Raw genomic sequence first — 12,398 nt, 5'->3', positions numbered from 1 at the left:
AATTTCCTCATAGATTCATTGGACCATTAAAATAATCAGAACAATGCTAATTAAATTCTACTCAAAACTATAAAAAAAAAAACTATTTCACCCTCTGATGGACGCATAGCTGTTTAAAAGACTGGTAGCTCTGTAATTTTGATTTTATTTAAATTATAGTTTTGTTTTGTAATTTTTAGTACCTTTTTTATCCATACACAGTGGCATAATTGTGGGTGGGCACTTGCCCCCTGACAATTTTTTGAAGGATAAATGTATATATTTTAACTGGGGAGAGGGGTGTCAGGGCTTTGATAATAAATATATTATATTGCCTCCCTAGATTTTTTCCCATTTACAGACAATTTAGATGTATAAATATTTAATAAAAATATATAACATGTGACAATTGGTTTTCCTCTATATCACTCGCTAAACATAAACTAACAAATGTTGGTATTTTGGAAAAAAAAATTAATAAAATTATATTATGTATATTTCAATCAGATTGGACATAGACAAATGACTAGTCTAGTGTGACTAACCAAGTACCAATGTAGGGTTAATAGCCAATAATAGGTAATGACTTATATACTTAAACAGTTACATTACTACCTAATTATAATTTTTCTTCAATTAATATGAATTGTATAAAATTATGTTTGATAGTACTTCTAATCAATGATAATACTCTTTAATCCTTTTAAACAACCCAAACAATGTATAATATTTTCGTGTTCATTATAAATTCATAATTCACTATTGTGAAAAGGAAATAATATAAAAAAAGGAAGCTATTATATATTTATTATTATACATATGTGTCATAACTCATAATAACATACATTATTTTAATTAAATAAACATCATTACGCATAAAAATATAGTATTGTAATTTTTATATTAAAATAATGATAAAAGATGTACAATATATAAATAAATAAATGGTTCTTAATGCATCATAATTTTAAAACATTTTTTATTAGAAAAAGAAAACTTTTAATATTTCTTTGAAATAGATCCAATTTAAATATAATATTAGTTAAAAAATAGATTATAGGCAGTCAGGCAATCCAAATTAATTAAATTGATCAACAATTTAAATACAAAAATTTCAATTAAAATATGCAAATTTAATTCTTACATTGATATTATAAAATAATAATACTTAGGAAAAATAAAATAAAAATAAATTGTTATATATAATATAAATGTAAAATTACTAATTATATTTATAAACAATACATAAAACTGGGAACTATAGTGTATAGATCACAATTCACATAACAATTTAACAGATGAGTTACTCAAATATGGTTTATGTAATATATTAAATAGGATAATTGAAACAAAAACTATTTAAAATTTCTTTAATTTAATCATACAAATATCATTTTTTTTATGAGTATTCAGAGATAATTTAAGTATTATTTCTGAATAATACACTGGAATACTTTATCAAAAATGTAGTATTAAATAATAAAATATATTTATTTATAGGGCTTTTAACACATACAAGAAAACATAAAATATATATTAAAAAAATATTTAATCTTATTAGTTATTACAAACAACTATTTTTTTTAAAGAACTATATAAATAGAATAATAAAGTTTAAAATTGTACAAATTTGAATAATGCTGATATAGGTTCAACTGCTTAAACTAAATATCATACAAAATACAAAACATAATAAATAAATAGTTTCCTAAAAAGAATCGGAATTAATAAATAATTAAGATAAAATAATGTGATGAAAATTAAAAATACAAATATGAAATAGTATAATTGCACATACAAACAATAAAGAAGTATATAAATGAACTAGTTAGAAATCACAGTTTAATCAATTAATATAAGGCACGAAATTCCAATGGCAACATTTGTTAATCAATTATTTAAAATAATAATTTAATATAATTCACCCTGTTAGTTTATTTTTTAAATAATATAAGAATAAACTCTTAAAATAAATTTATAATTTAAAACTTGTTCAGAGTTTAGATATGCTCAACGGTTATTAAAACTAAAATGCCCTTGAGTTGATTACCAAAAAAAAAAAAACAATTTTTATTATTTTTAACTTTGTACTCAATCGTTTTTTTTTTATAAAATTGAATAAAAAAAAAATTGATGGAATTCACGCTTTGATAAATGGGTGGACTGCAACATTTGGTGGTATGATGTAAACAATACCGCCATTATCATCTTTTCTAAAACTTGCAGTTGATGTTTGTGGATTGACTTCAACTCGAAGCATTCGAGATTTTTTGCCCAACATACAGTTAAATTTATTGGACACATTCACTGGTAACTCAGAATTCCTTAATCTAAAATAATACAATTTCTATAAATTATTTATAAATTCTATTGCAATCTCACAAGTATAAAAATATATTATTAAATAATATGAAATACATCAAAAAATTATATTAAATATTAGTTAATAATTTTTATTTTTATTCAAGTAATACTCTGTATTAGATATCATAAATTTAATTTTCTTACTGGAAATATCTGGTGCTGATTACTCCTAAAAGTTCACCAATTCTGTCTTCATTAATGTCAGTTGTTGGTTTTAAAGTAACTACAAAGTCATTACCCCGATTAGAATGAATTACAACCAGTTGATCTTGTCCTGGACTTACACTCATTCCAGTTACCTAACAATAAAAGTTTATAAATTATATGTATACAATAATTTTTCTATTACAACATTTTTACTTCTTGTATAGGCATTCCTTTTTTCATTGGTTTGAAATTTTTTAGGTCTAATTTGTAAACTGCCCAATCAGTTATTAATATTGCACGATCTGCACATTTATTATAACGGTTCATTTTATAAATGAAACTTGAAAACAAAACCTAAGTAATATTTTGTTTTAGAATTAATATTATAAATTAAATTAACTGATAATTCTAAATATTATATCAGTACCTGATTAAATCTGTCAGAGTTTTTAAGGTTATTCAATGCAACTGTATAATTAGCATTTTCAGTGTTTTCTGTAGGTGATGAAAGATAATCACCTCTCCACATACGTTGTGCACCCCAACTTGGTCGTTTTCCCCATAATAAAGATGCAGCATAAATTTTGCAACGCAACTGTGGCCATTCACTTCTAGGGTAGGGGCTCAAAAGCTTATATGCCTTCCATCGTTTATATATATATTTTAACGAAGGTTCCAATTGACGAACAGCAAAATTTGTATGTGGCCAAATTATTGATTCCTTATGGTGCATATTCATTTCACAAGTTCTATAAAACACATATTAATTAAGACTACAAGATATATTAAAAATAAAAATGTTTAGTTAACCTATGAGCTTCTAGGACAGATTTTAGATAAGTCCGTATTTTATGACGCCGATAAAACTTTATTATAAAATAGGCAGCTTTCATTTTGCGGAATTTAGCACGACAAATAGCACCTCGCCACTGTTTTTGTAATAATATAACAATAGCTGGAATTAATTCTGCTCTCATCTGAAAAAATGGCATCAAATGAATAATGTATTTTATTGTTAAGTACTTAATTATTTTACTACCTTCTCTAAAGCAAATAATGTTTGAGGTGATCTAATAAATAATTTTGTTATCCCGTATTTAACATCATTTGAAAAATTATTTTCATCTATTAATGCTCTGGTGGCTTCTTTGTCACTACATTTATAATTAGGCCATGTAAAACCACTTATCATTTTATATCTAAAAATACAACATTATAATATATTATTATTTACTTTTGTTTGGTGTACATTATGTATAAAATTCACTTACCTTTTAAGGAATCTACTATAAGGCTGTCTATGAGCAAATCCAGCTCTTCGTACTCTGACATTTTCTAATAAACCCAAATAAGAAACTTGATGAACTACTCTTTTGTAGTCGATCCCAACAGGAGCTTTGTTTTCATTTGGTTTTATACATCTCACATAATATGGCATTTTACTATTTAATGTTTTAACTAAAGCAATCATTGATGTCTTAAATGCACTTCCAGCAGTTACTGGCCTTTTTGTGGTCTGTGGAAAGCAATGCAATTAAAATCATTTAGCACAAATATGAACAAATTACAAAAGCAATTTGTTGTAGTTATACTTACAGATTTTATATCTAAGGCTCCTTCAGGCCACATATCTCTAATAATTGGATTCTTTGATGAGTAAAGCAGTCTTTTAAAATCTTGAAATAATGTATCTTTATTTTTTTCCAAAAAACCATAAATATTATACACTACATCACCAGCGTAATGTCTTAAAATAATAATAATAATTAAAATACATTTTTTTGGTATTTATTAAAATTATGCATTACTTACAAAATTTTAAATTGAGTCTTATGTTTCAAATCTTTGTCTAGTGTATTCACCTGTCTGCTAGAATAGTGTTTATGATTAGACAGTTTTGAGTCCATAGCTTCTAATAACATCTAAATAAGTAAATGTAAACTAATTATTCATGTTAATAATATTTATTTTTATTTATCAACATACTTCGTCGTTTACTTTGCCTACATTCAGACAAGCTTCATCCATAATTGCAATTACACCTTGATGTGGCTTTTCCACAAGATCACAAATTACTTGGTTGTTAAAATATTTAATTTCTTGCCAGGCTATGCCTTCTTTTTTGTATTCTTCCTGCTCTTGACGCAAAACCAAATCTATTGATAAAATAATAAATATTATAAGACATATTAACACATTGAATTTGCTTACTTTTATACCTATATAATTTTATATATGTTTTATATAAATTATTATTTATTATATAATTTACTTTAATTAGCTATAAACAATTAGTAATACAATTAAAAATTAATAATACCTATGAATACTTGTTGGAGTTTTTCATTACAGTAATTAATACAAAATTGTTCAAAGCTATTTTGTTCAAATACTTCAAATCCATAAATGTCTAATACTCCAATTACAGTTCCTCCTCTATACTTATCATTTTCAATATATGGTATTAATGCTTCATTAACTTTACTTACTATCCAAGTAAATAACCGGTCATAAATTGCCTAAAGTAATAATAAAATAAAAATAAATAATATTTTTACAGTATGAAAATTAATAATTATAGTAATACTTTTGCTAATGCATCTCTTCCAACTTCAGCCTGTGATAAAGTGTGAGCTTTTTGTAATACTTCTCCATTCGCTGCAATTATACGCTTACTTAGAGCAGTTAGAAGATCTGTAGCATCAACCTCTAACAGCTTGGATACTTGTTCAATTGGATTATTATGAAAATTAGTTACAGTAATAGTATCATCATCATTGGTTGAAAAAGTTACATTTCCCTAAAATAATGGGGTGATAATTTGTTTAAATTATTATTACTGGCAATTTCAAAATCTATTTACTAATTGCAAGATAGCAGCAACAATTTTCCAAATTGTTTTAATATCAATCACTGAAAATCCAAGTGTCTTACAAGCACTTAAGGTAGCTTGAAAATCAGATTTATCAGCTGATGTAATTGTAGATTTCCCTTGCCGTGTGTAAAAATAATGTTGAGGATCTGGATTCAACCCTAAATTGCTAGCTTCTTTATGTGTTGTATTTCCTAATGCCTAAATAATATAAGTTATATTTATACAAATATTCTAGAATATTATTATTATTATTACCTACCTGATAAAAACTATGGAAATTACGTTCACCTAGTTGTTGTTGTATAACACGAGATTTTTCAAGTAAATAATTAATAACTCGTCCGCCAATTGGATCTCCTTTAAAATCAAAATTGATATCCATATATTTTCCAAATCTAGAGGAGTTATCATTTCTGTTGGTTTTAGCATTTCCAAAAGTCTCTAAAATTATATTTGATTGAATCAAGATGTTCTTTACCCTATAAAATGTTAACAACATTAAAATTAAATATTATAATATAATAATTTCTCTAAACAAGAAATGTACTTTACCGTTCTACTTCTTGTTGACCAGTTAAGTTAGTGACTGCAGCAATATATTTCATTATAATCTTAGATGCTTCAGTTTTACCACTTCCTGATTCACCACTAATAACAATACAAGAATCTTGTCTGTGCATTTTCATGCTACGGTGTGCAGAGTCAGCAATTGCAAATATATGTGCAGGGTTTTCAAAAATCTCCCGTCCTTCATGCAAAACATACAAAGTGTAGAAGTTAAATTAAAATTGGCAAAAAGCCAAAAACAATGCATAAACATAATAAATGTTTGTAAATAATGTTTGAATTAAAAAATATTACCTTTATATTGATTTATGTAGTCTTGACCATAGATGTTTAAAGTGCGGTATGGATTTACAGAAATACAGACTTCACCAATATAGGTATATATAAATCCAGAGTTAAATCTAATAAAAAAAACATACATATATTAGATAAAGAAATAATTAATGAGCATAAAAAATGAATATTTTTTTGTTATGACAATAAAATTAAAAAAAAAAATACTTAATTTAATAAATAATAATTTTAGAGGTGAGCCGAAATTAGATTGCATGCCAAATGGTGGGTTCTACCATGATCTTGAATTAAACTAAGTAAATACCCAGATAAGAATAAATTTATTTGAACTACCTAAGTGTGTGACCATCCAATTATTTTTAGCATGAATAAAAAAAATTATTTTGCTATCACACAACCTTATTTTTATTTTTAAAAGTTCCTACTTGAGTGATGAGTTAATAAATAGTACATACCTATAGAAATGTTTAGTATTTATCAATTATCGCTACTACCTATAGTTGCAAATTTGCAATTTTTAGGTTAACCCAATTTTACAACTACCACTGATTAACAATGCATTATATTATTTTAACATCATTTTGTGATATATAAAACATAATAATATAAGTATGTCTGCCCAATAAAACATAAAGTGTAATACGCATATAATATATAATATATGATGCATAACTATCAACAAATCAATTTCTCATAATGCTTACTTTCAACTCAAAAATCTAAAATTTACCATGAAAGAAAAATGTAATTTTTCCATATATTATTTTATTAAAAAGATATGTATGTGGGTCAAAAATCCAAATAACACTTATAAAACAATGTAATTTAAAATATTCACAGCCGATGATGCCAAATGACGTTTATTAAAATTATTTGCATGTACTGAATTATACCAATTGACGTTGTTATTAAATTCACTATAGTTTGATCAGTGTTATGATTAAATTTTTATTTTTTTATTTTTAGAGTCTCTTACAGGTATTATTTCATATGAATGTGCATTACACTATAAGTTTTATTGGGCAAACCTACTTATATTATTTTGTTTTATACATAACAACAAAATGGTCATAAAAATAATATAATGCATTGTTAATCAGTGGTAGTTGTAAAATTGTGCAGATTGTACATTAATATTTTAATTTTTCAATTTTTAAGATTTTATTTTTTTATCCTCAATTTATCTAGTGTCACAACAAATATACTCAAATATGATAAGCAATTAACATATAATTATAAAATCTTGTACAAAAATATAAAACCTAACCTAAACATGTTGTTGATAATTGGTTTTGGGAAGACCTACATATAATACTTTGTTTAATAAATTACACGATTTTCTTAAAATAATATGATAATTGTTTGTTTGTGGTAGTTGCAATAACAGAATTGACTGTCAATATTAGAATCAAGGTTAAATTGTTGAAGATCTATTAAATTTAACTCAATAATTTATTAATTTTTTGGTTGACATTCAGCAGTGTTAGATAAGTATGTAAAAAGTTGCAGGTGTTAATAAGGTTTAGAATTATATTTATTATTTATGTATATAGTGTATTAATGTTTAATCTAAAACAACAGTCTAATTACAACTACATACTTTTTTTAAAGTTGTGAGTGAATTAAGACTATTTAAATTTTGTGTATTTGATGACTAAATAAGATTTATTAACAAAATGCCATTAGGCTCTTTATTAGACTTCTATTGTTGGACCTTTAAGAAAAAATCTAAAAATGTGTAATATGTCCTTCAACATTTAAATAATTAATAAGCTAAATTATCTAAATAAGTAAATATAAAATAATTTTTGTTTGAATGTAATAGAAATAAATATTATGTTAATATCCAAAAATGCAGAAATTTCTAACCTATAACTTTTCAATCAATTTAGATATAATATATACATATATATATTGATATATGGTATATTTCGAGGTATATTTATTTATTTTGATTAACACATAAGCTAATTTTATGAAATATATGTAGTATTGTAGTATATTATATATTACATAATAATAAAACCTAATCTATTTATACAAAGTATTACTGCATAAATAATAAACAGTAAGGTATAGAAATAAAAAAATAAATGTATTTATATATTGATAGTTGAGTATATAGTTTAAAGTTTAACGTGTAAGTAATGTGTAAATGTAACTTATGAAATTATAAATGTTTAAATAACAATCCGTTTGAAAATAGAAATTAGCTTTATATACACTCAATTTATAGTTGTTTAGAGATAGTGTAAATGGCACAAATGTATAAAATATTTTGATTAGCTTTCATTGCAAACGATTGTTCTAATATGGGCATAGCACATAGTTAGAAAAGTAAAAAAAAAACCAGTTGTTGACATTGACTGCCAAGAGGATATATATCAAATTAAACATTAAAATATTCTATATTCTACTGTTTAATTTGATACTTCAATAGAGCATATAATAGCATATTCAGCCATGTAAATAAATATATGTATAACATTTCATTTTAAATATTATTATTTATTCTCAGCTCAAACACTAATACTTAAAATAGTACTCAATCTTTTTAGAATTTATAGCTAGGTAATCATTCTAATTTAAATGACCTAATTTAATTTATCTTATAAACTTTATTCAATTTAGAAATTGTTTTATGTAATAAAAAGAATAATTATTTTAATCTAAAAAAAAATATATATAATATACTCATAAGCAGTATATTCTAATGATCCCAATAAAATAAAATAATACTTACTAATATCACAACAATGAGTATAATAATATTAAATAGTTTTCTATCATAAGGTTATCACAGTTTCATAAGGCATATATTTGTTCAATTCAGTTAATTTTATATTTTATTTTTGTTGTTTAGAAATAATTTCCACTAAACTATTTGTGTATTGATCCGTGCCCTTAGAAAGGGTAACAGAATACAAGTCTTGGATTAGTGTTGTTTCATAAAAATATACATAAATATTAAAAACGAGAAAATAGGATTACAAAATTAAGTTCTACCTATATATATTCAGTATACTTGTAATACTTGTATATTATAGAATTTTTTTTTTTTTTGAAGAGGGACTAAGATACACTTAATTACCTACAAATGTAATTTAAAATAAATATTAGTTAGGTATATATAGTTATAAATTATTTTTATAAGAAATAAGTACTTATTATGTAAAAGTAAAAAGGATTATAGGTAGGTTAATCTAATTTGCTTATTGTTCCTACAAACAGATTATAAATATTTTAAATATTATAAATCTTGTAGAAATATGAATATCTTGTGAACTATTACATATGTAATATTTTAAAATAGAATAACCAGATTCATAAAATTAAAATCTATAATAAACTCCGATTTTTTATTTGATTTTAAATAATAGTATAAAATAATAAATAAAAAAAGATAAAAATTGTCTTTTTTTAAAGATATATTATTAAGTTTAAGATCAAAATATTGAAAAAAGAAGTTAAATGTGGTAAAATATTTTCTGTCAATTAAAAAAAAAATAATCAAATTTGGTTAATTCTACAGGGCAGAATCATTATTCCCGTAAAGCATGTTTTTGAAGACAAAATCACATTAGCACAGGGCTCCTTAACTAAATAAATTTAAACATAAAAGTAGGAACCTATTTAGACAAATAATGTAGTTACAAATAATAATAAGTATACTTATTTATTAACATTTTTAAACAATTTAAATATTAAATGTGTAAATACACAAATAACTGTTTAAATTACAGTAAATTATCCAATTAATAATTTTAATTAATACTTTGTATATTATTGTGATTATTTTCTTTCTAAATAATGCAATAAAAAAATTATACAATAAATATAGTTGGTTATAATATATTTCATAGCAGTGAGCAATTTTAAAACATGATATTTAACTATTTAAGTACCTACAAGATTATAAATGTTTAAAATAAATTTAATATTTTGTTTGTCTCAAAAAATATTACGTTTGTATATTAAATAGGTAGTTTATTTTTATTGGAGATTAAAAATAAAAAAAACTCGTTAAAAAACAATCTAAAAGAGACTATAAAATTGTTATTCTTAATTAATTACTATCAGTGAAAAACTAATGATAATAAATAATATGTAATGTACTACCGAGGTAATTACTGTTGATACGACTATTTAAAATTAGTTTCAACTATCTTAAGTGAAATGTATAAAAATATTTCCGTCGAGAGTGTAGGTACTCATCGTGACATCGTTACACGTACACAGGATGATATTCAAGGATTGATTAGTCATATCTTAAATCTCAAGCAGTATATGACTAGTAGGTACTATGTAGGCATACTTTTATTTTTTTTTTCTATTAGAAAACCTTATAAGCTCCGACGGCGTAGGAATTTTAATAGTTATAATACGGTATTACTTCCACCACTGCGTGCATACACAATACGCTTAATATATGTATATTGCAATGTAAGTATGACATCATCGTGGTAATTATTCAATGACACAATAACACTGTGCCTGTGCCGCGTTACGATATTATATGTATAATAATATATTATATTATATAAATATAGTATTATTAATTATTACTAATATAATTTGTCATGATTAGTCGACAGCCTTATCTGGCAAGTCGGTCCGATATCCGCGGATTCTGTCGGCGTTCAGACTTTCAGAGGGAAATTCAAAAATTATCTTAAAATTGTCAAGGGCACTGCGTCGATTGGACGGGACCGACCAATCGTGCGAGTGGGTGAATTGCGGGGCACACAATCGTGGGCGGAGGGTAGTTTTTGAACGGTTAACGGCCTAACCATCAACGTATATTATCAGTGACAGACGAGTTAACGACAATTGTTATCGTTCAAATCTTTCGGCGGGGCGAGATCCTTGTCACTCGCTACTATAATTTATCATCAAACGTTCCACATTTACCTTAACGTCAGATTTTCCATGAATCTTTCGATCGTGATCTCGTCCAGTAGAACGAAATCCACGATTCCCGGTTCGTCTCGAGTGGCCATGGTGATATTATCTTCTTGAGCGGCAACGGGATGCTGTGTTGGTGTGTATTTATTGTTTAGATGCGAGCGATTTATTTATCGCGGATTCGACGAGCTCATTTTTATTTCGGGTAAGAATTAATATTAGAAAGACTGCAGTGTCGCGGGCTCAAGAGAAACGACCGCGCGAATTTATATCGGTCGTCGGCGCACACGTACAATTACACGACGCTAATAACTACTACACTACTATATACTCTATAGTACTACTGTCTACTGCTACTACAAATTTAGTCGTACACACGGTGACTGGAAACTGTGGAAAGTGGAAGAGGCAACCGCGATATTGTGGGTGGTGGTGACAGTGCGTCCGGAACGACAGACGCAAAATTATCGGTAGCCGCATCATTTGATTTGTTACATGGGTATATATTATATCGTCATCGCGGTCCCGGCGGATACCATAATATTTACCATTATTATCGTATCCATAGTCTTTTGGGGTTCGGAAGATCGAAATGCGAAAGCATAACCCGTGACGACACAGACACGGTCATCGCCCATCGTAGCTTGATTTTTGGTGTACTCATCAAAACTACTAAACATCGCGAACCGAGAAATATACAACCAGCTGCAGACGGCAATAAAGTTTTTGTTTTACGTTCTAACCGATTTACCACACAGTGAGTAACTACAAATTACAATAATAGAAGACGTAATTTATATTTCGCTACAGGCTCACAACGTGTCATTATCTTTGTTATTATTATTATTGAGTTAGAGAGCAACTGCCGTCTTTAGAGAATACAAATTATAAAACAGTAAAACACATCATAGGTGATCGTGCTTTTTATTTTTCAACTATTGTGGTTCTCATAATATATTTAATGATGTGTCACCCATACGCCATCTATTAATAATTACTTACCGTCAATGTTTTATTTATTGTTAGTTAATTACTGCAGATTGTGAAAATTGTAAATAAAGAAAAAAATTATTAAGGTTCATTAAAAATGATTTTCCGTGACAATCGTTTAGTATTCAAACCTTAGATCAATAGATCATAATATATATGTATATGATCTAAGATTTAAACAATCGATTCAGACGATTCAGCAGTAGTTATGAATATATTTTTTCCGATAACCACTATGTAAACACGCGGCTCACTGTTCCGGTTAATAATCACAAGT

At 25.9% G+C, this 12,398-nt stretch overlaps 1 protein-coding gene across 2 annotated transcripts; it reads right to left on the bottom strand.

Moving 5' to 3' along the window:
* Positions 1-769: 769 nt before the first annotated feature.
* On the bottom strand, positions 770-11,486 carry LOC132930680 (unconventional myosin ID). 2 transcript variants are annotated; one of them, XM_060996678.1, is made up of 17 exons: positions 11,138-11,484; positions 6,227-6,333; positions 5,918-6,113; positions 5,625-5,844; positions 5,354-5,563; positions 5,078-5,290; positions 4,811-5,009; positions 4,477-4,646; positions 4,303-4,412; positions 4,087-4,237; positions 3,762-4,006; positions 3,530-3,689; positions 3,301-3,467; positions 2,918-3,239; positions 2,704-2,844; positions 2,488-2,642; positions 770-2,309 (listed from the first exon to the last, which is right to left on the bottom strand). In XM_060996678.1, exons 1-17 carry the CDS (start codon positions 11,224-11,226, stop codon positions 2,120-2,122), a joined length of 3,045 nt encoding a protein of 1,014 aa, XP_060852661.1. In that variant the 5' UTR covers positions 11,227-11,484; the 3' UTR covers positions 770-2,119. The 2 variants fall into 2 exon arrangements, with proteins under 2 accessions (XP_060852661.1, XP_060852662.1); XM_060996679.1 differs by lacking the exon at positions 770-2,309 and having other exon boundaries at positions 2,503-2,642; positions 2,696-2,844; positions 11,138-11,486.
* Positions 11,487-12,398: the final 912 nt, after the last annotated feature.

The sequence above is a fragment of the Rhopalosiphum padi genome, chromosome 4 (genome assembly GCF_020882245.1).
Source record: "Rhopalosiphum padi isolate XX-2018 chromosome 4, ASM2088224v1, whole genome shotgun sequence".
In the NCBI taxonomy this organism is placed as follows: Eukaryota; Metazoa; Arthropoda; class Insecta; order Hemiptera; family Aphididae; genus Rhopalosiphum; species Rhopalosiphum padi.
Note: the sequence above shows the minus strand (reverse complement) of the source record. Positions and strands in the feature narration are given on the sequence as shown.

Bases quoted from the DNA above. Each gene is read 5' to 3' on its own strand.
- LOC132930680 (XM_060996678.1), bottom strand. From the start codon at position 11,226: ATGGCCACTCGAGACGAACCGGGAATCGTGGATTTCGTTCTACTGGAC. The intron at 5,845-5,917 runs GTAAAGTACATT...AACATTTTATAG, and splicing joins GGTCAACAAGAAGTAGAACG to GGTAAAGAACATCTTGATTC. The intron at 5,291-5,353 runs GTAAATAGATTT...CCATTATTTTAG, and splicing joins TTGCTGCTATCTTGCAATTA to GGAAATGTAACTTTTTCAAC.